The sequence below is a fragment of the Mixophyes fleayi genome, chromosome 3 (assembly GCF_038048845.1).
Source record: "Mixophyes fleayi isolate aMixFle1 chromosome 3, aMixFle1.hap1, whole genome shotgun sequence".
In the NCBI taxonomy this organism is placed as follows: Eukaryota; Metazoa; Chordata; class Amphibia; order Anura; family Limnodynastidae; genus Mixophyes; species Mixophyes fleayi.
The window spans coordinates 117,689,344-117,715,657 of NC_134404.1; the positions used below are offsets into that span (position 1 = coordinate 117,689,344).

The window sequence follows — 26,314 nt, forward strand, 5'->3', positions numbered from 1 at the left end:
GTGGCCAGTCCTCTACGCAGTCCAGATACTATTTTTGGGTGTAATTCAGACCTGTTGAAGGTTTTCTATATATTTTATTGTGGTGCCCAGTTCCCACTACTCTACGCAGTCCAGATACTATTTTTGGGTGTAATTCAGACCTGTTGAAGGTTTTCTCTATATTTTTTATTGTGGTGGCCAGTGCCCACTACTCTATGCAGTCCAGATACTATTTTTGGGTGTAATGCAGACCTGTTGAAGGTTTTCTATATATTATATTGTGGTGGCCAGTGGCCAGTCCTCTACGCAGTCCAGATACTATTTTTGGGTGTAATTCAGACCTGTTGAAGGTTTTCTATATATTTTATTGTGGTGCCCAGTGCCCACTACTCTACGCAGTCCAGATACTATTTTTGGGTGTAATTCAGACCAGTTGATGGGTTTTTAATTATATTGTGGGGAACACTCCTCTACGCAGTCCAGAAAGATACCTCGTTGCAACGTTTTGTACTAAAAAAAAATATATATTGTGAGGTGTTAGGTGTTCAGAATAGCCTTTAAATTAGTGGAAATGATTGTTATTGAATGTTATGGAGGTTAATAATAGCGTAGGAGTGAAAATAAGCCCAAAAGCTTGATTTTTACACTTTTTAGTTTTTTTTCAAAAAAAATCCGAATCCAAAACCTTAAATCCGAACCAAAACCTTTCGGCAGGTGTTTTGCGAAACAAATCCGAACCCAAAATATCGCGAAAATCCGGATCCAAAACACAAAACACGAGACCTCAAAAGTCGCCGGTGCACATCCCTAGTTACATATAAAAAAGGTAATATTAACTATATTAGTAATATAGTGTAGTATGTTTAACTCAAATTTGTTATATCTATACAGAAAAGGCCTAAAAGTTAATGTGTGTCTCTTTAGATTATATACTTTAAAACACCATAATTGTGGTAATGATTTCTGGGGTATTATCCCCCTTTGTAAATGTGCTTACTCAGAGATATTTTCTTTGCGCATTTTACAACCTCAATGGTTTCATGCGGATGCATTCTCTCTTCTTCCAAAAATTTACAAGTTGATAGATCCCAATCTTGTGTGTAAAAAGGGTCTCAGAATGATCCATAAAAACGGGAAAAGAAAAAGTAGTGTAATACCTCACAGTAACATTTTTATTAAACATATGACTTCCACATTGAACAAAATAAAATAAGATAAAAATTTCTTAAAAACAACAGAAGTACAATATATCCTAATGGCATGTGAAATAACTGCCAACCGGAATTTCAGGGTATGATTGCTGTCAGCATGTTCTTATATTGGGGTCCCCATTTCGCTGTACACAACCAATCTCCCGGCAGAAAGGAAACTTCAACATGTCCCAGGAAATCTGCACTGACGCATTTCAGTCTGTCTGGATCTTTTTCAAGGTGTATGTTTGTTTGTGACTCCTGGATGCTCTTTTATGACGTCATGTAATCCGAAAGAAGGTTCTCGTTATAAAATCTTGTTTCCATATTTCAGCACACATATATAGATATAAATTAGACACATCATATAGTCCTTTATCACATATTTAAAAAAAATATTTTAAACTTAATATCTAATGGAATAGATCTTATCCAGATTCCCCATCATGTGATCCGACCTCTAAAGAAATTTTAAAGAATTCTTCCAAACATATTCTATATAAGTGAATATCCAGAATTTATCTCAACATATATACTGGGAAGAGAACCTGTAAATCTCGTATATATAGAAAAAAGAAAGAAGAAAAATGGTTACATGATCCAAAAAATAATAATAAAAATAATAAGTTTCTATAATCTATATTTTCTACCAAATGCATCTTTTGATCGCCAATTTATCTCCTAGCCTTATAATGTTCCGCTGAAAGGATCTGCTATTATGCAAAACTGACTCAGCATGTATAATTTCGATCACATGATCACACTCCTTCAATAGAATCATTTGGTCAAATTGCATTCATATACGAGACTTAAAGTGTATACCTAACATCTTGATACTGCAAGGAGATAACCTCATATACAGTAGGTTTTAATATCATGGTACAGTGTCTTATTCTCCTAATCACTCATGGTCCACAATCAAAACTCCTTTTACAGTGCAGATATAAATCTATTGCATAAGATATCTTCTCTCCCTACTTATTCTATATAGTATCTGCAATAAACTCATACACATCAGTGGGTATTTACAAAAACCAATGTAATTCAAAATCGGCATTTAGCCCCATAGTGGTCATGGTGTTTATTTTATAAATCCAACTCATTTCTTGTTTAGCAAATTTAGCTATTACATTTCTATATTTCAAATCTTGTTCAAACTTTGCAATACCTATATCGGAAATTAGACGCTTGGTTGAACTATTATGAAATGGTTAGAGAGAGGGTGATTTAAATTGCTTTTTTTATTATATACAAATATTCTAACATCCTTGTTTTCAGTGGGCATGTCATTCTTCCTATGTAATGTTTGACTTTTCAACAAATAAATCACATTTTTACTGTGACAATTGATGACCCGATTGATCGTGAATCTATTACCATGTACTTCAAAATCTGTGATTTTGCTAGCTGGGTTTTGCCCTATGGTACTTTTGTACATTCCACACCTGGTGAACCTCTTTGAAATAAGAGTCCTACTTTTTTTTTGTTTACCGGTAATACTCTTCTTACTAATTTATTTTGTAAATTTGTTTGCCTTCCAATAGATAAATTTAGACTTTTTTGGAAGAATTGAACCCAATATAGTATACTTCTTTAAAGTATCCCAATATTGTTCTATTATTTTTCCTATGTCTCTATAATGATTATTATATCTTGTGATAAAAGACTGTCCTACATTTTTTACTTATTTTTTTTATTCTTCCTTACTAATGATTCACCTTTCCTAAAATACTGAATTCTATCCATTTTCCTAGCTGTTTCCTTGGTGGTATCTATTTATCTGTTTGAATATCATTTACTCTCAAATTCTTTTGTTAACTTCTTGGCTTGGGAGTAAAATTCAGTATCCTCTGCACAGTTTCTGTTATGTCTTTCTAGTTGTCCGTAAGGTATATTATTTAACCAACTACGGTGGTGTTCACTCGAAACTGGTATAAGTGAGTTCGACTCTGTAGGTTTACTGTAAGTTTTTGTATGAGCACATCCATCTTTAATATAAATTGTGAAGTCTAAAAAAATTGACATTCTTAGCCCTTATGTCAAAAGTTAATTGTATATTATAAGGATTCCGATTTAACTCTATGCAATAAGTCTAAAGATGATTTGTTACCTCTCCAGATAAAACGGATTTCGTCTATTAAACAGCACCTGGTTACCAGATTCATCCCAAGTATAGTTCTGCCATATAACATTTTCTTTCCAATAAGACATAAATAAATTGGCATAACTTAGAGCGAACCTGGTTCTCATCGCTGTCCCGAATTTCTGGAGGTAAAATTGTTCATCAAAATAGAAGTACTATATTGCTTAATATGAAGAATATGCTGTCCTTTAAAAAGTGTCTAAGATGTTCATCTGTATTATGTAACGTAAGAAAATATTTCACCTTGTCAAATCCAATCTTGTGTTTTATAATCGTGGAATGGGACTTTACATCTGATGTTACTAATATGTACTCTTCTTCCTTCTTTAATCATCTGTATTTTATTCAAAACATCTGAAGTGTCCTTCAAATACGATTTAGTAGAAGTAGCTATGGGTTGGAGATGTGTATCTATGAAAGCAGATAAATTCAATGTTATTGAATTTATCTGAATTTAAATTCAATGTTATTGAATATAGTCCCGATACAATAGGTGTACCTGGGGGGTTGATTTTATCATTATGGATTTTTGGTAATATGGATAAAAAAGAGGTAAGAGGGTACTCAAAATTGAGTTATATTCTTCTTCATTAATTACATTTAGAGCTTTGTACTTGTGAAGTAAAGCAATAAGATTTTCTTGGATCTTTTTTAAAGGGTTTTATTTAATCTTCATATAAATGTTATAAATAGACAGTATACTTATTTTTCATATTGTTCTCTCCCCATTATTACAATAGATCCACCTTTGTCTGAAGGCTTTATTATAATTGCCTTATTTCTTTTTAGAGTTCAAAATTATTAATGTTATTCAAAGGGGCAAATTTTAAGCCTTTTTCTAAAACTGAGATCTCTTCATTGCTCAATGTATATGTACTTAAATAATACATTTTGGTTTTTATTTCCCCTTCTCCAATATTATTCTTTATTGCAATTGGCTTTAATCTTTCTTTTCATTTTTTATTCCATAAAACCTTTGATTTTTTTTTTCAATGAAATTTCCCTCTCTTGCCTCTTTAGTTTTTTCTATTTTTCTTATTTTATCTCCTTTTTCCATCTCTTGCAGTACCACCTATGCCCCAAAAAAGGAGTAGATTTTGATTCCTGATATAATCCCTCATATCAATTATGTGTTTGTATGTTGGGAGATATTTCCCACTTCTTTCCATTTCCCCTACCATATGAGTACACCTCACTTTCATTATTATATTGAGTTGAAACATATGATTGGGTCATTTTATACCTTTGTTTCCCTTCTTTAGAAGGGGAATTCTCTCTAATCCTATTAAACTCATCTATCTTATGTTGTTCTTTATTCACTCTGAAATTAACTGCAGATTTGTTCTTTCCGTATTACAACCTCCTCTCATTTCTTCTTTATTTGATTCGAGATGGAGTTCTCCATATTTTATTTCTACTTGTTTCAATCTTAGGGAAAGTCCTAACTTCTTTTTATTTGGATTTTATCAACTGTTCTTTGAAAATCCTTGTTTTTCATGGTCACCCTCTTCTTCCTCTATTGTTACTTGTGTGTCCCTCATACTTTTTTTTTGCTTTTTTAGGATTAGTTCTTTAGTATTTGTATTAATTTTGGCAGTGGTCCTATTCTCCAATTCTCTATAATATTCCAAATCTGAAAATGGACTCACTAAGGTTCTTACTTTTTCAATCTTTTCTTCCAAATCAGTAAGTTCTTTTCTGTTTACTTTTAAGATTAATTCAATCAGGGCAAAAAAAACAATGATCCAATATGATTTGCCATTCTGTTTTAAAACAATGTTTTCTGTTCCAAAAGATGGAATTTCGGATATTTTTAAACCTTTTGGGACCACTTGATATGCTAGATACCATTCAAGAGTTAGTAGACAAATCAGTCTAACAATTGTTTGTTAGACTGACTTGTCTCAACATTGACCGTTTTTAAAAGGGATTATAAAAGTGTTGATTTTTTTTTTCTATTTGATCACATTTACTCTGGTCTCACAGAGCCCAGAATCAGCAGCTGATCCACTTTTATTCAATTGATTACAGCGCCATCAGGTAGTATTGTGTTTCTTTTGCTATTTACATACATATACATACACATAATATATGAAACAGTACAATATAGGTGATACAATACAGTTCTAGTAAGATAGTTTCCAGTTTACAATGGCTCAGACTTCAGTGCCTGTTTTATATATAGTATATAGGTACTGATCTACATGTGTATATATTGTGTACTTCTTCTCTTAGTATGTTCCTTTCCTTTTGTTTTGTAGTAGTGAAGAGTATAACAGTATAGTGTGGAGGTTTAGTATAGTGTAGTAGTTTACAGTACAGTTTACTAGATTATAGAATGGCTTTGTAGTTTGGTAGTATAGAGTAGAGTTTAGTTGTAGAAAATGTTTAGAGTAGAGTTTAGAAACTTTAGCAATAGGAGAGAGAGAGAGAGAGAGAGAGAAATATAGTTATGTGTAAAGGACCTGTGTGTAAGTTGGGTCCTATACAATCAAATGGTTTCCTACATTCAAGTAGGAGATCTTTCAGAAAGTGCCTTTGATACCACTTGTGTAACAGACTGGACACTTTTGACCCACTGTCCAAAAGAGAATCTGTTAGTGCATCCTTAGTCTGGTTAGTTGGTTAGTCTGTCTTAGTTTCTTTAGTCTGTCAATGATTGCTTAATAATAATAATAATAATAATAATAATATTATTTATATAGAGCTTTTTTCCAAATAAGACTCAACTATCTTAGTTCATGGACCTCATCAGTGGGCTCTGTGCTGGGGGTATCCATAGCCACCCTTTTCTGGAGATCCTCTCTTGCCTTACTTGCCTCCAGGATGGCATTCTCCTGCTGCCCTTCTGAAGGCTGAAGACAGCAGAGGTTCCACAGAGGTGTATATTGTCTCCCATCATTCCTAGGAGCTGGGCCTGCAGGAAAATGTAGTTTCCCCAGCAGCCATTTGGAGGGTTAGGACCCTGGGTACTTCCAAGGTATATGACTTAATAATAAAGCCTGGTGCTATACCTGTATAATGTTATACCCTGTACTCAAGTGTTGTGGGGTTCTTCCTCTTAGTTCCTAATTGATATTTAAAACTCTGACTGTTTTGGGCACTGAGACATTTAGTTTTTGCCCGGTCAAATAAATATAGGAAGCCCTGGTGTGTCCACTAACAATGAGTTTTCATGATCATTTGTAAAGACTTCCAATCAACAGTAAGGGAAATGCCTGGGATGGCTCTTCCTGTAGCCTGAATGTAATTTTCCCAATGTCACAAACATGCAGTTTGGTAGTTCAAGGGAGACTGTGGGTGTGAAGATAAAAAGAAGAAAACCTGAAGTTAATGATAAAATAAATACAAATAAAAAAAGGAAAGCCTGTGTATCAGAAAATATAACTTGTGTATGTGTCGGTGACAAAGTTTGGCAGACCTGTGGCCTCATGTTTTAATATGGTCAAGAAACTTGAGGAGGCTGTGTGTCTGTAACTTTTTAGATTTGTCTGAGAGTCCAGCACAGCAGTATACACGCCATTTCTTCTTGAATTTGAGCCATGCGTCTGCGATGGCGTCGTCATAAACAAGTGGATCTATGCGTCGGAGACTGTCACTCACCGGAGTGTGAGTGCCTCCACTCTGGTACGTGGTTCTCCATCTTTCCCACTCACACCTGTGTGGAACCGCGGCCGTCCACCATTCTGTCGCACTGCGCATGCGCAGGTCCCTTTAACAACTACACCTGACCACTAATGTGATTGATGGATCAATCACCCCTCCCTACTTAAGGCACCTGCAGCCTTAGGTGGTTGCCTGATCTTGAAGTCTCACTCCCAGTGAACTTCTATAGGTGTGTGCAGTTTCCAAACTGCTTCCAGCTCTACTCCTGTGTGCAGTTTCCAAACTGCTTCCAGCTCTACTCCTGTGTGCAGTTTCCAAACTGCTTCCAGCTCTACTCGTGTGTACAGTTTCCAAACTGCTTCCAGCTCTACTCGTGCTTCAGCTTCCACGCTGCTCCCTGCTCAACTCAGCGGCGGTTCCCATACCGCTACAACGCTTCACTTCTCAGCTGATTCCGGATCTACACAACTGGGTATGCTCTACTGACTATTGACTATTGCCTATTGCTCGCATACCAGTTGTATCCATTGTTGTTTGCTGCACACGGTACAAGTACCCATATAGACTGTGTTACTGCATTGCTTCATTTAGGACAAGCTTTCACTCAAGCTACGATATCTCCTCACGCTACTACTTAGCGTTATTGTGCATATCTGCTGTGACCAGCTTCTCCTCACTGCAAGGCATCTACTCCATACAGACTATTCATTGTGCCTTCCATCTCTGCCTCACAAGACATTGCTCTACTCGCGCTGTTTCCATACAGTCACAGTTTGCCTTTCAACTTCACTCTCCTGCACCTGGACAAGTCCTCATTCCTTCTCACAGCAGTGGTACAACTTGCTGCACGCAGACCACTGACTTCCCTGCTACCTACCTGCACCTGGACAAGTCCTCCTATCACAGCGGTGGTACAACTTGCTATACGCAGACCACTGACTCTCCTATTACCTACCTACACCTGGACCAGACTCCTCACCATAGCGGTGGTACAACTTGCTGAACGCAGACCACCGACTACCCTGCTACCTACCTGCACCAGTACTATTCTTCCCATCACTACAGTGGTACAACTTGCTGTACGCAGACCACTGACTCCTCCTCTACCTACCATCACCTATCCACGTCCACTCCTCGTGTCTACATTATCTTCTGCCTCCAGTTTACTGCTCCAAGTCGCTGACTTTCCTTTTAACCATAGCTGCAAGTCGCTGACTTCCTCAGACTATCTCTACTCTCCTGCTGTTGTGTCGCTCCAATCATTCGCCTGCCTGCTTTGAGGTGCGTGCCATAACCCCGCCTCTCTAGCAGAGTTCCATCTGGTGAAACTTGGGTAAGCAACTCCTAGTGCCCATGACAGAGACCTTGTGCCATCACAGCCAACCTTCTGGCACCATGTAGAGCAGTCTGAGTTCAAATCAAAAAGCATAGGCTGGAGAACTGTGAGAACATGTCTTTACTATGTGGTTTATACTGAGAACTGTTGATGGCTGTCAGGTATTTCCTGTCAGCCTGCACTTCCTGAATGATAAGTGAATGGCAGTAATGTCACTTCCACCAAACACACATAGCATACATCTACAACAACATTTAACCCATATATTATTGTTTAGGCTTTATAAAGCAGCAACATTATATATTTTGTAAAATTGCTCATACATTGCATAGCAGTGAAAACAGCAATATGTAGAGACACAGGTCTCTATGTAGGGTAAGAGGACTGTGTGTGGTATACATAATGAAGCGGTGTGCAAGCAGTAGCATAGAGAAAAAAAGCTTACATTAGAAACTGCAAGGAATGTATGCATGCTCAATCAACAGTCTGAGAAAGACAGAAAACAGCATTAGAGAGTAAATGTATTAAGGAATGAGTTTTGCAAATCGCCGATATTTGGCGACTTTTCTAGATAAATTTAAAATGACAATGTGTTTAATGGTAAATCTTCACAGCAGACTTAGATTTCCCCTACAATTCTATGTAGTTGATCACCCAGTCAAGTCACTTCTCAGACTGCCTGACAGCATCAAATTAGGACTGATAGAACTTGGGGCAGAGGACTATTCTGCGGGTTACTGCACTTTTCTACAAGACTATCAATAACATATCATCAACAAATAATGTCAGTTTATTATCACAATTTCCTACTTGGATGCCAGTGTATGATTGAACTTGTTGAAAGTACATTGGCTGATAAAAGCACTGGTCAATGAGCATATTCAGGAGATGTTAAATGTATTAACAATTGGGGGCTGATTTAGAGTTGAATGTGCCTCAAATTTTTTATATAAAATAGGTATTTCCATACTGTGCATGCCCACCAAAAAGCTGATAGTATTTAAATTATTGTTGCTATGTCTATTTGCATACAGATGTCAGTTAGTGATGGCTGTGCTTTAGATCAGTTTTGCGCTCTACGTCCCAAATAATCATCACCCCACAAATTTAAGACAGTGGGAAATTGTGAAGACAGTGGGAAATTACATGGTGATACAGAGAAGTTTCATTACACCAAGGAGAAGATTAACTGAATATCAGTTTAGATGCTGCACGCAATGAGATCAACTATCATTGTTGTCAACTGCCATTGATGTTGCCATCTCTGTGAATTCTTCGGTGATCTTTACTGCCTCCTCGGTGACAGTAGCTGTCACCGAACATCATAGGGGAGAAGCCATTCTGCTCTATTTCCAGCAGCAAGTCTAATAGTAAAGGAGAACACCAGACACAGAGCTACTGCAAACTGTCAGCTAACTACAGTAGTCCATGTACAGCACGGAAGCAGAAGCCTTGTCTAGAACCAGAAGAGGAAGCAGATTCAGTCAAAATAAATAGAGAAGGACAGTTATGGTTGACTGCTTTAAGATTCCTACAGCGACTGATTCATGTTTCGGGTCTCTCCTTGTTCCAGCGATCGTCCACTGCTAACTGCTATTGTTATTCCACTACATTATGTACAAAGTGTTCCACACACCTCTTAGACCATAACCTCATTTGGATAGGGCGATCTTTACCTTTTATTTCAAGCCACTGTATCTAATTTGTTTGTGCCATTATCCTCTCAATGTACAGCTCTGAATTATATGTCAGTGATTTTTAAAATAAAAGATAATAATAATATTAAACTAACACAGATGTGGTCGATTCAAGTCCTGGGTTTCTAAGTACGTGATTTTTAGCCATATCATTTGCACCAGCTACAGGGCAGGTGTAAGTGTGGACTGATAGTGGTGACTGACACTGCATAGTATTTGTTTCAAAAACTACACATATGCTTGCAACTACCTAGCACAGAACATGTGTATGTAAGTAAGATAGACTATAATAAAATATTGTATGTATACAGTACACCCTAAAAACACCCAGATTTGTATTCTAAAAAATATATTTTAATTAATGATTATGTATTAATAGTTGTAATTTTATTTTAAAAATATTGATATTTTTATGCATGCATTTGGTCTTTATATTGCACATATGCAAGTGCTTATTCTGCACTCTGTTCTGTCTCTCTACATAGAGCAAGTAACATTTAGCCAGAGTGTACTTTTACCCAGATTCAAATGGAAACATATTTTGAGATCCGCTTGTATTTAAATACGGTCAGAAATACGCTAATGTACCTTGCTCGTTTTTTAAACGCAAGTTGCGTGCAGGTTGCGTCCAAAGATGAATCAGGCCCTGAATATTTTTATCAAACAAAGTCTGTGTTTTACTATGCTACATAATTTACCTGAAATAACTGGAGTGATTATACTTAAGCAAATATTCCACCATGCTGTCTTTCACTCCTTTACAGGAGGTTGCTATGTTCAGAGGGTGATGCTCTAACTATACAGTCAGACAGTGATTGGAAGCTAGGCATTCTTGCTTTCCCAAAATGCACTGTGTGGAATCATACATAATGCAGGACCAGTTATATTACAGTAACTCTAACTCCAGACTCAGATTCCATTAGGACAGAATCCTAAAGATGGAAGAGTAGCGGCAGTTGTCTGTGATGAAATGGGAAGGTAAGACTTTATAATAGAACTGCAGGAGAATTGTCAGGTAAATACTAAACCTATCTGGACATATCTGGAAATGTCAGTTTTGGTGTTTAGTTGTCGTTTAAATTAGTGTTTTCCAGCTCCAGACCTCAAGTCCCCAAATAGCTCATGTTTTGTGCATGTCTATCTGAGAGTACAAGTTGGAAGATCACTTATTTAGCCAAATACATGTACTCACATGTTTATGATTAAAGACATCCTTAATACATGACCTGCTGGGGTTACATGAAGACCAGGTTTGGGAAACATTTCTTTAAATGAATAACTTGTCTCTTTAAGACATGTAATGTTGTACTGCACAGCAATACAGCAATAGACCTAAGTTATAAGTATTTTCTTTCATACTTAACGCTATTCAAACAACATTAGTGCATTCAGATTTTTTAATATAGTTATATTGGTTACAATATCTGAAAAGTAGATATATAAAAATAAGGAATACAAAAGGATAATTCTATCAAGCAGAACTTTCACATCTTAGAGACTGTGTCTATTTTGGGATTCTGGTAGGTTCTTGTGGCATTCCTAAAGTGGGATGGTCTTCTCCAACAGGAAAATTCTTGGACAGACCGGGGCATTGGTCAGATGTTGAGGCCTTGTCAGGGAAAGGGAGAATAAATGATTTAGATGGTTTTCCATGTCCCTTTTTGTCTGGTTTTGATCCTTTGCCCTTGTCCCGAGTTGTAGGAGCCACTGAGGGCGCAACTTCAGAAGTGGAGTCTGTAATGGTTCCAACGGTTTTGGGAACATCCGATGAAGGACCATGACCCTTTTGGGATGCGGAGTGATGGTGTTCATGATCGTGTAAATGTGCATGTTCATGCTCGTGCTCGTGGCTTTCATGATCATGGCCATGTTGATGGCCACGTTTCTCGCCATGCTTGTGATTATGTCCCTGGCCATGTCTGTGACCGTGTTTCTTCCCTTTTTCCCGGTCACCTTTGCTTCCATGGTGATGTTTTTTGCCACTCTCAGGTTTATCTGCAGCATGTCCATCCTTATGATTCTGCTCTTCCACAATAGCAGCCTAAACATAAAAATCAATATTATCGATAAAATCACTGAAGTTTAAAGGACGGTAGGTGGGATTTGTAAGTACTGACACTCTGTAAAGATTCGTTAAAAACTTTATTATATGCAATATATAAACTCCAAACATAGTAAACTCTGTCCACATGCAATGTTTTGTTCCCTAGTTGGTCACAACACTTTGCCTGTTTTGCCCCAAAAATACAACCAAACCTAATCAACAACCTATTGAAAACTATCAGTTGATTAGTGCTTGTGAAATATGCAGCCAAGTGATAACCACCCTCTTGTCTGTGGTCATCATTCAACCTTAATAATTGTACTCCATGGAGACTGGATGTTCAACCTGAGATATGAGTGGCTGGATCTGCTTGTGTATGGGCAACTTTTAATGCTGTGACCTTTGGTGTGTGCGAAGCCTTTTGGGATCTGTAGCCTTCATCATGTTTTGTTGGTAATATTGTTAAGTCTGTTGCAATTCTCTACTCACTAGTTCTGCTGACGTTTTAAATTTCCATACGATTCTCTACAATCATAAACCAAGGGCTACTTTTCAATCATACACCAGATACTTTTCTACCAATATAAATCAATTATTTCTTTCCAACCATAGTAGAAAAGAGTGTTTACTACCACCATGGACCAAAGACTCATAACTGAATACTAGAGCTCTGCATTCTATGATTTTAATCTGACTTGTCATGATAAATGTTAAGCCGGGTACACACTACAGGTTTTTCATCCAATTATCGTTTGGTAAGATTTCACATTAATGTGTACGCTCCCACAATCATGTTTTATCATACCAAAGCACATCGTATAGTTTGATTTGGTTTTATAAACTTCCTAAACATCATGATCAATGATGGAACGATATCAGGCAAATGTGGAAGTATGTATACACTCACCACCAGCAGTGTAGGCAGATCTCCATAGAGTGTGCAGTCACAATCTTTTCAGCAGATGGTTACTTAACAAGCACCTAATCCCCCCAAAATTGCCGTTTTTGGGGGACCACTGCAATTTTAAGTATCCCTCTATTTATAACTAGGGGTTATCTCTGATATCTGCTGCGGTCCCACTGTTACGTTCCGTACACTGTTCCGTATGCAATAGCAGTCCCCAGTCCGCAATAGGAACTGGGGACTGCTATTGGGGCCTATATAGGGACTGCTATTTTTTCGTGATTTAACAAGTTCTGAAAATCAAAGCTTTTCAGAACTTGTTCCCGATGTCTAACGCTATTACTATCGAAAAGGTGGTCACTTTACGATGGTGACCATAGAGAAGATTGGATATAGGTAATCGTGTGTGCTCACAGGGTCAGGAGTTTACCATGACTGCTGTTCCTGCAGAACACTATTAATAAATGGTCACTATCTTTCATTCTTTATCATTGCGATAAGGAATGAAAATGATCTTGTCAAAAATGTGCTACTTAATAAATATAATCCTATGAGAGATGAAGAGCACAGATCTGAAGGAAAATGGTGTAGGTGTGTACACATGAATCTGCATGATCATCGGGACTTTCAGTTGTTGGTAAAATCTTCACAGAAATTGCATCTTTAGTAACTGTCTGTTGTGTGTGCACAGCTTTAGTTTCACAGTAATACACTCTCATTTCATACCTCTGGTTCAAATATTTCACAGGAGACACGTAGCACTTGCTTTTCATTTGGTGTGCTCCAGTGGGCTACAGCTTTGGTCTTGCAGTAGCCGGTGTGCTGGGGGGGAAATATAATTTCATGAACATGCAGTTAAATGAATACAAATAAAAATATCAACAGCTCTTTATATCAATATATCTTGCTGTTACTTTTGTCCACATAATTATGTGAACAAATTATGTATAGCTAACCAGCATATGTCTAATGTGGAAATACAAATAGAGATACATTCTCTTCTTTATACAAACTTACAGTCATATGTAATGGCATCACCCTCTGTAGCAGGCCCCCCCTCCCCTCCTGTCTCCATACCGGTCCTTCTGCTCTGTCTTTACTCCATATGTCTTCCTGGAGTTCATGAAGCATTGGTACTTTGTGTTTATTGTTCTGTACTTTGTCACCCTGTTTTGTACTACTGTTTGTACTGTGTACGGCGCTGCGAAAACCTTGGGGCGCCCAACAAATAAATGAAAATAATAATAATAATAATATGTATTTCACCTAGCTAGTTTTGTTATGCCATTTACATACATTCTTTTGGAGCTTCAGGCAAAATATTTCGTAAACTGAAAGTAAGCTAAAACTTCAGAATAACACCTTCATATGTCAGTGATTTAAAATGTGATATTTGTTCTAAACCTGGTGACATTGATTTGAAAATAGACTTGACAGATTTAGTAAATGTATGGTATAAATATGTACTTACTGCAAATTCACAGCTCAGGGGGGTACACTGGGACAGGTTTGCATCTGACTTATTGCAGGAAGACTCATGAATTGTGTATTCCACATGGTAGGCTTGTCCTGCAACCACCTATGAACAATTTTCACAAATTAGATACAAAAAGTGAATAAGTAGTGCTGACATAAATAAACTTATACATTATTTTGTATTCTGGGGCACTTTAATGAGCCTGTTACATGGGCATGTCTGACAGAGGTAGGCTACAGGAACAGTTGCCATCAGGAGTGTAACTAGACATTTGTGAGCCCCAAATCAAGATTTAACAAGGGCACCATGTAACACCCAAGGTGAAAAACATATATATATACATGGGACTTTGAGCAGAGATGGCATCACCCTCTGTAGCAGCTGGCAGGGTCTGATTGGTCATACGCCTTACAAGGAATTTTTCCGGTAGGCCGGTGGCCTAATGAGGCTGTCTGTAGGCTGCCTAATGTGCTTTATCTTTCATTACAAAACTGTGCCAAATGAGGGCCCTCCTCTTTCTGCTGTCCCCCCCCCCCCCCCCGGATCACGGATGCCAGCCGTGGGACTATGTGGTGGTTGGTGGCTGGTCCCTTCCCCAGAACCAGCCATTTTCCTTGAAGAGGCTGCGGATCTGTCCCTCACTTCCCCTGTATGTGGCCTCGTCCTATCCCACACGAAACAGATGCCACATGGGAAGCACACGATGTGATAGGTGTCATCCTATGTGTGTGAGGGCAGGGGAGTGGTGGCAATGTAATGTCTGTATGTGAGGGCATTAGGGGTGGTGGCAATGTAATGTCTGTGTGTGAGAGTAGGGGTGCTTATGGCAATGTAATGTGTGTGTGATGAATGTGCGTTAATGGCAATGTGTGTGTGTGTGAGGGCAAGGGAGCTTATGGCAATGTAATGTGTGTGTGAGGGATGTGCGCTTACAGCAATGTGTGGGTGTGTATGTATGTGTGTGAGGGCAGTGGAGCTTATGGCAACTTGTGTGTGTGAGGGCAGGGGAGCTTATGTCAATGTAATGTGTGTGTGAGGGAAGTGCCCTTATGGCAGTGTGTGTGTGTGTGTGTGTGTGTGTGTGTGTGTGTGTGTGTGTGTGTGTGTGTGTGTGCGGGCAGGGAAGCTTATGGCAATGTAATGTGTGTGTGAGGGATGAGCGCTTATGGCAATTTGTGTGTGTAAGGGCAGGGGAGCTTATAGCAATGTAATGTGGGTGAGAGGTAGGTGATAGCTAATTAATGGATACTATTTTATTTGTGGGGTGATGGTGGGGCAAGTTCATTTAATAGCGGGACCTATTAATTCAAGATGGGGTGGTTTGGGGGCTATTAATTGAATGTGAAGGTAAGTTTGGGGAGAGTGAGGTCTATTGTGAATATGAATTATTTAATGGCAGTGATGGTTGCAGGACATAGGTATATTTATTAAACATAAATGCTATTAATTTATTGCCAAGGTGGGGGGCAGTCTCTACTGTAATTTGGGTGAGAGGTAGGCTAAATGGTGGACTGCAGGTTGGTGCTAATTAGTTAATGGTGGGTGATATTAATTAATAATTTGTGGGGTGATAGTGGGGCTATTTAGTTTAATAGTGGGGCCTATTAATTTAAGGTGAGGTGATGGGACCTTTGATTTAATGCTGGAGTGGTTTGACACTATTAATTGATTGGACTGAGTTTGGGAAGGTGGGCTATTTATTAAATGTGATCATGAATTATTTAATGCTAGGATGGTTGTGGGAAATTATTATATTTATTAAACATAAATGCTATTTATTTATTGCTGGGGCTGTTTGGATGGACGGAAAAAGGGTTAATTTATTAAATGGGAATACTATCAATTTAATGTTAAGGCTGGTTGGAGGGAAATAGATCTATTTATCAAATGTGAATACTATTATTTTAATGTTGGGGCTGGAGGGACATCTTATTATAAAATGTAGGTGCTATATTGATTTAATACTGAGGCTGGTTGGAGTTTTCTAAACTTTATGTACCTATTTTTTTTCCAAATAGGGCCCCCAACATTCCAGGATCCAGACAAGCGGTATCTGAGCAAAAGACACCAGTGGCCAGAGGTAGGAAAAGCGACAAGAACAAGTAGGAGACAGCAGGACAGTCTGCTAACTGTATTTTTGCATTTTGGCAGTTCCTCTTATATAAACATGTATATGTATATTACATTTTCTGTTACTGGTTTACTGCTCCTAAATTTTAAAGCGCTACGGAATTTGCTGGCGCTATATAAATGAATGTTGATGATGATGATTTAGTTGCTCATTTTGTCCTACTCTCTATGTTTTAGTCAAAGTGTACCCATCACTAATAATCATACCTCCCAACTGTGCCGACTTCCACGGAACAGTCCTGATTTAGGGCTCTGCCCTGCCCTGGGACATGTTTGTCCCATGGGTGGGAATATTGGGGAAGGGTGCTATGTAATGGGCAGTCTAGCACTTTTCAGCCTCCCGGTGGCATAGTCAACTAAGGCTGATTTGGTCCCGCCCGCATGAGGCCACTTCCAGAATTTTTTCCAGGGCTACTTTAAGCTCTCAATCAACTCCTGGCAGCTGCACACACCACTACTATGGTAGTAACACCTTTGCTTGCCAACTAACCTCCCTGGGTTCTCACTGTATTTGTCACAGTGCGCTGGTCCTCCATACTGAATGAAGAGTACACAGCACCAAATTACTAGAGTAGAATGAATTCTGATGCATTATGGTTTGCACACATAACATTGAAATGAAGTGTTTAACATGCCTTTTTAAAGCCTGCTAACACACTCTAGGGGCATATTCAATTAGGTCCGGTGCTCGCGATTACTCGCGACTGCACAAGTCCCGTTACCGCAACACCACAGATTTCTGTGCGCACCCCATAGGGTTGCGAAGGTAAATCCGTGATGTTAGGTTATTGTATTGCCACTTCACATGCACAGGCGGGTGTAATCACAAGTGCCGGCCCTAATTGAATATGCCCCTTAATGTTGACAGTCCATGCGCCAAGCATGGCTACATCACAAAAGAGGCGTGAATGCATCACAATGGGAGCATGATAAGTATATTTCCCACTTTATTATGCTCCTAAATCCATAGAGTATTTTCTTATCTCCTGTCCTGTATTAATCCCTAAGTAATCCAATGGAGGGGTGTTCATCGGATGCTGGCAACCTGCTCCTAATGGAGCCGACATGTGAATGAATGAAAAGGGGTCTGTCTGTAAATAGCCAGTCAAAGCTGCTTGCTTCTGATTGGCTGGAACATGAAACTTATACGTCATTATATTTGTGTTCACTTTATATTTAAGTAATTATTTTTACATGTATTTCCCACTGTGCACAGTAAACATGGACATTTTGAATTATCCTTGTTAATTCATATATTAGTGTACTTTGATGCAAGTCAGAACTTTTTTTCCACTTATATTACACCTTTATTACAATATTATCAGCAATAAATTATTAACACTTATTAATTTTCTGAACTTTTCTGTTCTCCTCTGATATTTAGTGCTGTCTCAAAATAAAAGCATATATCACCTCAGTCATTTATTATGTATTTTCTGTTAAATACCTAAATCATCTAGAGCTTGCTCATTAAATATTGTATTAAGAAAGGATAACATCATCTTAGTTTTCATTTCATCTGTACCTGTGTAGCTCCTTTTGTGATGTTTCCAATGACAAAGTATTTGTCATAGTTACTTTCCTTGTTATACTTCTGCAGACTCTTCATTGCGACCTCGTGAAAGCTAGAATCATTCAGTGGTTTAGAAAAAAGGCAACCGGGACAACCAAACTCCCCTCGAGCAGCTGGATTGTGATAGAAATAAAATTGCACACCATTATTTCAATCAACAATAATTTTGTTATTTTTTATAGAGCTCACTCAACCTATCCTCATTTTAAGGTAGCTACATTAACTTCATACCTATATTAAAGTAAAATAAGCAGGGATCAGCTAAACAGTCATACCAGAAAAAAATCAGATGGAATTATGTAATTGAAGCCAAGTAAATAAGTTAAACATGTATTAAAATGTATATGCCTAACAAATCAGGTAGGTCTGTTCAAGCTAGTGTGACTTTGCCAAAATGCACTTCATTTATTTACATGCACATGTGTTTGTTTCAAATGATACCTATTTAAAGTATACATGCATATCAGAGAATGATGTCAGTGCAGAAAGGTAGGTTCTTTGGAGGAAGATTAGAGTATCTCTCAAAAATTCCCCCACCGATATATTCTGAACAAAATAGGTCACCATCCTGCTCTTCCCAAATGAAACCTCAACCACTAGACCACAGCCAGTTAGCAGAGACAAGACCCAATCCAGTAGACAATGCCCAATTGTTTGTGCTAGAGAATTAGACTGTTTGGAGGTTTCAGATGATGCCAAGAGACCTAATAGTAACAGAAAGCAGTATAACTGTTATGCCAGCATCTAGTGGGAGAGGAATGTTTGGTAGTAGGCGAGTGCACAGTAAGGTAGGTAACAAGGTAGGTCAGGGTAGTTACTGTGAATTTGATAATAGGCTCGATTAAAGGAATGTTAAAGGATGGAGTTTAGGGGAGAGTCAGGTGGAAAGTTGTGTAAAAGCGTTCTGGGTGAATGAATACGAAAGAAGTAAAACAGGTATGTAGCAGAAGTGGATTTATGCTTTAACAGGGACAACTAATATACGAGCATGATATACCTGGTCTCAAATTGCAGTCATAATTGTGGAGATGGGCAATTCTCTTTGGTTTGTTAATTTGAAATGTCACTTTGCACTGTCCAGCAACCTTCAACAACAGAATATGAATGACAATTAAAAGCATAAAATCATACATCCTAGACAACTCAACTCATTACCTTACAATGCTTACTTCAATTGAAGGCAAAAACAGTATTTATGACAACGTATTGGCCCAACTATTTCATAACATTTGGCACGCAAAAGATAATTATGCAAATCCTTGAATATTCTTGGTAAACACTGTGTAAAATATAGGCATTATATAAATATAGGATAATAAATAAAAGGGACATTGTATTGAATGTAGATGTAGAAAAACTTTATGAATTGTACACCAATGCTTAAGTAAACAATGCTTAGGGCCTCTCTTCTATTACTGTATGAGTGAGCACAATTTATGTCATATGGAAGCACCATTCATGTGTTACAAGGGCATAGGAAACCTATCATGTAAAAGGGTGGCAGACAGGACAGGGAGGATGTAGTTCCTGATAAGATTGCTGAGTGATACCCAACCCATCTGTGTAATGTGTCTGACAATGTTATTGTACAATAAAGGTATCATTCTCAGTTCTGTTTTATATGAATAACTGCATGGTCCTGTTCCTATAGTACTTTTACAAACTTTGGATTGAACTATAGTTGTCATTGCCTAGGGTTCAAGCTCCAGACTGTAGTCCCCACTGAGGCTGTTCTTAATTAGCCTTGATAGCTAAATTTGCCTAAACCATGCGAAAACAGAAGTGAGATAGCTTAGAGCAGAATAATCTGCTATAGTCTTGTGCACTTACAGCTTCATGTTTGGGTTTGGCCTCACAATCTTTCCACAATTTCCGGCTCAGAACATGACATTGAGTTTCCACCACATCCAGTGTTATGTAAAACACAGATCCATTTTCCTCCTACAAAATAAAATGATAGTCACTTTTACATACTTACCAACATTTAAATCATCCCTTATGTGAGATCCCGGAGTGAGGTCAGATGAGAGGGGGAGGGGGGGCATGATAATGCAATCCCGACCTCTGCTGTGCAATTCATGCATTCTCACAGCAGGGGGAGGTGCTATGACCATGCAAATTGCATTGTCAAGCCTGTTCTTCCTCGAGGGAGTCTAGCTCTTCCGGGAGACTTCTGGAACTTCGAGAGCCTTCCGGACATTCTCAGAGAATAGTCAAGTATGCACTTTAGTATCTCTTACACAACTTACCAAGCTTTAGGCTTTATAAAGTAAAAACAGTTGCTGTTTGGTCATAGTTGCTATTTGTCTAATCATTGAACTTATTGCTAACATACTTAAATGTTTGGTGTTATGTATTCACATAACATAACTCATTTGCATTAGCATTGGCTACAGAAATGAGGATATGCTGACATTTCTTTCATGAATCAACAATGCATAAACCCTTAATTTTCCTCCACGAATCGCAATGCAAGAATTTAAAGAACAATAAGTATGCTGTGTAAGACCTTTACGGTACCACCACAATTGTTGCAGTATTACATTGAATAGTAACAAACAAATATATTCACCAAAATAAATAACTAGGGGCCTGATTCATTAAGGATCTTAACTTGAGAAACTTCTTATTTCAGTCTCCTGGACAAAACCATGTTACAATGCAAGGGGTGCAAATTTGTATTCTGTTTTGCACATAAGTTAAATACTGCCTGTTTTTTCATGTAGCACACAAATATCAACTTTAAATTTCAATGTACAAATAAGCTATCAAGTATTTGTGTGCTACATAAAAAAACAGTCAGTATTTAACTTATGTGCAAAACAGAATACTAATTTGCACCCCTAAGATCATCATTAACAATACTTCTAGCTTGCAGAGACTTCTTCAGAGAACATAAACTAGATATGAATTGGATGAGCTGAATTGCAATTAAAATCGGCAAATTAGTGACTTATTCGCATATGTCCAGTTTTTATAAGTTTTGTTTTTTTTAATAAAATAACAGTCCCCAAAGGACCTGCGAATCCAGTAGTTACTTGAATAATGTACTATTTTAACTCAACTTGCTATAAACCAGCTAATGTATAACAAACACTGCCACTCAGTAGAGAAACCAATGCAGGCAAAAAGTATTGAGTGCCAAAGATAGATGAGATTGCAAAAGACAATCCCTATAAGCACATAGTAGGACCCCCAATGTTTACATGCTTCTGTCATACTCACATCAAATTGTTCTTGCACATTGGAAATTCGCTTAAGTCCATACACAAATCCCCATTTGCGGATAGCATTTAGCTGACGTAGAGATAAATCTGCAGCACCTTCTACACCAGGGTCATTGCAAGAAATTGAGGTTACTGTGGGTTCTTTAGCACCCCGAGTTGGCCCTGCTCTTGCACAGAGCATCTGGGCACACACCACCAGCAATATAGAGGCCTTCATCCTTCCTAGAAAGAGAAAGAATGAGACTCAATAAGTCTAGCTCACAGATCGACAGCACACAGTAAAAGAGTGATGTTCACAACTCACTTATATACATTGTTAACATTTGAAGTGATATATCACCTTTAACCCTTTGTAACCATCAGCAAACAAGAGAGTCAATGATTAGGCGAATGCCCTACACTATATTGCAAAGTCAGGATGAAACCTTAAGCACAAAAATCAATTATTTAGTGTTAGTCCCGCTAACCTTGACACAGTGTGCAAAGTTTTCTAACTTCCTATTTAGGAGAAGTAAAGTACACATTCTATGATTCAGAGTATACTTTAAACATTGTTTAATAAAAAAAAACACAAAAAAACAGTGAGACTACATATGCTTGCTAAGATTGTAGGATTCATTTTAATTTTAAGAATTACATCAACCCAGTTTGGCAGCCGTGATAGTTGCATTTAGTTAGGTGTAGTGTGAAAAAAGCAATACAAACCATTAGTTATTACTTATATTGACTTTCCCCATTCTGAAATGTGCTTATATTTAGTTGTAATCTAGTCATGGATTAACACTGTAATCAAGACACGAATCATCCACAACGTGTATGAGGGAACAGTATTGAGAAGTCCTCCTGTGGGCCAGATTCTTTTACCATATGTTTTATGGCATGTCAATAAATTTAATCCATGCAAAGGTGCTCGCTTGTATTCAATGCTGTAGGTATATGTAGAATGGGAAAAAAGGTTTGTGAAAGTTGTTTCTCCAATGCTTTTCATCTGTGAGCCTCTTCAGGGACAGAGTGTACAGTGTGCCCTCCATCCAGGCCTGAAACGCTACTCCAGAACTTGCCACGTTGTGGAGAGGCATCAAAGGAGGATAAAGGGAACAAAGGAACCAGGCACAAAAATGGTAAACTTTCCCCATGTATTATGCAAGCTTGAAAAACGTTACTTATTTTTGGTTTGTGTATTTTAATGATTGACTGAGAACCCACTGTACTGTGCAGTTTGGATACCGATTTGTACAAGTCTAGGAACTAGGGGCCTGATTCATTAAGAATCTTAACTTGAGAAACTTCTTATTTCTGTCTCCTGGACAAAACCATGTTACAATGCAAGGGGTGCAAATTAGTATTCTGTTTTGCACATAAGTTAAATACTGACTGTTTTTTCATGTAGCACACAAATACTTCATAGCTTATTTGTACACTGAAATTTGAAGTTGATATTTGTGGTTACATGAAAAAATAGCCAGTATTTAACTTATGTGCAAAACAGAATACTAATTTGCACCCCTTGCATTGTAACATGGTTTTGTCCAGGAAACTGAAATAAGAAGTTTCTCAAGTTAAGATCCTTAATGAATCAGGCCCTAAAAGAGGAAGGAACTGGATCTCAGTCTCAACACATGACTCTACATCCCCCCCTCTTCCCTTATCTGCTGGTGTTCCTCAAGGATCTGTTCTTGGACCCCTGCTTTTCTCACTCTACACCTCCTCCCTTGGTGTCCTCATCCACTCCTTTGGCCTCCAGTAACACCTCTATGCTGATGATACCAATGTTTATCTCTTATCCCCTGACCTCTCCCTTTCCCTTCTGTCTCGTATCTCCTGCTGTCTCTCGGCCATCTCATCTTGGATGTCCCAACGCTTCCTTAAACTCAATATTTCCAAGACTGAACATATCGTCTTTCCCTTTTCCAGGACTCTCCCACCTCCACTCCTCTCTATTTCTGTTAATAACACTACCCTCATTTCTGTCCCTCAAGTACGATGCCTTGGGGTCATCTTTGATTCCTCCCTCTCCTTCAAGCCTCACATTCTGTCCCTCTCAAAATCCTGCTACTTCCACCTTCGGAATATATCCAAGATACGCCCCTTTCTCACCACAGAAGCTACAAAAAGCCCTTGTTCACTCGCTTGTAATCTCTCGCCTTGACTACTGTAACCTCCTTGTCTCTGGCCTACCTGACTCTCACCTTGACCCTCTTAAGTCTATCCTCATTTTTCTCTCCCGTCGCTCTGTCTCTGCTGTCTCCCTCCAACAGTAACTACATTGGCTCCCCATGGCCTACAGAATTAAATTTAAACTTCTCACCCTCACCTTTAAAACTCTTAATCAATCCTCCCCTCCCTAAATCTACAATCTCATCTCTAACTACACTCCTACCCGCCCCCTCTGCTCTGCCTGTGACCGCTGCCTCACTACTTCACTGATCACCTCCTCTCACTCCCGTCTCCAGGATTTATAGTAAAAAATATTGAAATATTTGATTTTACACTAAAGTAACACACTTGAGCCAGGGTTAATTATCTCCACTGACGATACCGCCATGGGCCAAGGACATTGGTAATGGGAAAAAAAATGAAAAGATGAGCCCAACCTAGCTAACCAAGTTTTTTGTCCTGTGGAAACAGAAACTGTAAAAATTAAAATATGGCACCTTACTAACCTCCTAATCCTCACCAAGGACTCCCTCCCTCTACAACATAGTCAGAAGAAGGGCTATTTCTTTCTCACATAGACGCTGACATTTTAACAGAGGCTAAAATGAAGCAGCTGTTAACTTTTCTTCATTGTTAAATACAAGTTGCTTTGAAAGCAGCTACTGTAACCTTCCTAAGGGTTGTATTGCAGAAAGTGGAAAAAAGAGGTTATTGCAGAACGTTACATTTTCAGCATTGGTTTAATTACATGGTCTGAACTAACTCTTGTATAAATCAGAATCTCTGAATTGTATGTCTACTACTATTCCTTGAAGACTTCTGGAAATGTATTGAGTTATGTAGATAGGTGTCAATAGCTTGAAAGGACTCACTTATCTTTAAGCGCCTATCCGAGGATAACTCACTGTCTTCAGCATTTACTATGGGAATACATCAAGATTAAAAACTTACTACATTTTCATTATCATGCTTTCTTTTTACTTTGGAGAACAACTATTCTCATATTTAAAATTAATTCAGCTTATACCGCTCCATCACAATTTTGCTCTCCCCCTCAACAAAGCCTTGCCCTCTGTGTTTCAGCCTAGTCTGCATATTGGATAATCATATCCTGAGGATAAGCAACAGACAACTGAAACAACTTTGGACTCTCTCTGGACCTCTGTGTTTTTATTTAAAGTGTTGGTTTCTAGCGAATGAGCACGGATACGGTTAGGAATCAACATCTACACTACTTGTCTGACTATGAAAAGCTTGCTAAGATTCCCCCCTGTGTGGCATCCTCTCCCTTACACCCCCAACCCCCCTGTGTGGCATCCTCTCCCCCCCTTGTGTGGCATCCTCTCCCCTCCACCCCCCCCCCTGTGTGGCATCCTCTCTCTCTTCTCCCATCCCCATGTGTGGCATCCTCTCTCTCTTCCCCCCCCCCCGTGTGGCATCCTCTCCCCTCCACCCCCCCCCCCTGTGTGTCATCCTATCTCTCTTCTCCCATCCCCATGTGTGGAATCCTCTCTCTCTCCCCCCCCCCCGTGTGGCATCCTCTCTTTTCTCCCCGCCCCCCCCCCCCCTTTGAGGCATCCTCTCTCTTCATCCCCTTCCCCGTTTTCTGTGTGACATCCTTTTTCTTCCCCCCCCCCCATTTTAGTGTACTTACCTTTTCATCTTCTTTTCTCTTCTTTCTGTCTTCTGCTTTCTTCTTCTGTTGTCCGCTCCTCTGACCCGATTTGACAGTGCAGAGCGCAATGCTGCACATGTGATCTGGTGGCTGGTTCCTGGGGAGGAACCAGCCATAAGGAAGCCTGGCACCGTGCACTGACTGCCCGGGATCGGATCGGCCCTTCTGGCATTTGCCAGAAGTGCCAGATGGCCAGTCTCACCTTTCTTTAGGTCTTTTTTTTACAATTAACACTAAAATTAGATACACAATGACATTTGATTACTCTGAAATTCTTGCTGTCTTTCAAGTCTTGCCCCTGCAGCCCTTAGTCCATACGATTGATTAATTCACTGTCTGCTGTTTGTTCATTACTAGTTTCTCATTTGAACTACTTCAATACGACTATATCTTACATCCCCTTATCAGTTATTTATCTTACACTCCTCAATCCATACTAATTAATCCACTTTCTGGTGTTTATTCACTGCTGATTTTTCATTCAATTGTTTGAGCTAATCAGTCTATATTCTCTTATCTGACTATATATTATATTGCATTTCAATGGTTAATACAATGGGTCTCCCGATATTAACCTGTATCCCTGCTTCACAATAATCTTGCAGGTCCCCTCACTATGCACAAAGTATGTTTGGCATTTCTGGCTTATTCAAGGGCTAAAAGATAAATAAATGTTAAAATTGCACTGCAATATAGCTATTTCTTATATATATTCAGGCAATAAAACTAAACTAATGTTTGAATATTTTTGATTACAAGGAAAGGCAGCCTAACTGTCTTTTAAGTACCTACATTTTAAGACACTTGTATCACTTTTATCTTTTTTACAAGCACATTTCTATATTTTAGGCAATTAGTTTTCTAATATTTTGTTAGTATTTTAATGGGGACTCATAAGATTAATTGTGTATGTCATATTTAATCAATAACAATAAAGTATTGATTTTGTGATTGTTGTTGACTGAGTGTCTCAATAGAAATACACTTTTTTGATCCTTCTTTTGTAAAGGTTATCTTTGGCAGTACAAATCTAAATATATCTAGGATAATAGTAATATGTTGTATTGGTTCATATTTTATTCAGAACATTTAAGCTCGCAATGCAATGTCAAGAATCCTTATATTTTTTGAGTACCTACATTGACATCTTCCGAAACCAGGAAAATCCCCACACAG

The 26,314-nt window shown here is 38.4% G+C and overlaps 1 protein-coding gene across 1 annotated transcript; it reads right to left on the reverse strand.

Moving 5' to 3' along the window:
* Positions 1 to 11,334: 11,334 nt before the first annotated feature.
* LOC142143940 (fetuin-B-like) lies at positions 11,335 to 21,597 on the reverse strand. The gene is made up of 7 exons (XM_075202230.1): positions 21,305 to 21,597; positions 19,910 to 20,020; positions 19,077 to 19,164; positions 18,032 to 18,192; positions 14,371 to 14,478; positions 13,626 to 13,721; positions 11,335 to 11,992 (listed from the first exon to the last, which is right to left on the reverse strand). Exons 1-7 carry the CDS (start codon positions 21,521 to 21,523, stop codon positions 11,456 to 11,458), a joined length of 1,320 nt encoding a protein of 439 aa, XP_075058331.1. The 5' UTR covers positions 21,524 to 21,597; the 3' UTR covers positions 11,335 to 11,455.
* Positions 21,598 to 26,314: the final 4,717 nt, after the last annotated feature.

What these genes read in the sequence shown, in the direction of transcription:
- LOC142143940 (XM_075202230.1), bottom strand. Translation starts at nt 21,523, where the DNA reads ATGAAGGCCTCTATATTGCTGGTGGTGTGTGCCCAGATGCTCTGTGCA. An exon ending in ATGTGCAAGAACAATTTGAT is followed by an intron (nt 20,021 to 21,304) that starts GTGAGTATGACA and finishes TTTATTTTGTAG; the next exon opens with GAGGAAAATGGATCTGTGTT. An exon ending in TGACTGCAATTTGAGACCAG is followed by an intron (nt 18,193 to 19,076) that starts GTATATCATGCT and finishes ATCACAATCCAG; the next exon opens with CTGCTCGAGGGGAGTTTGGT.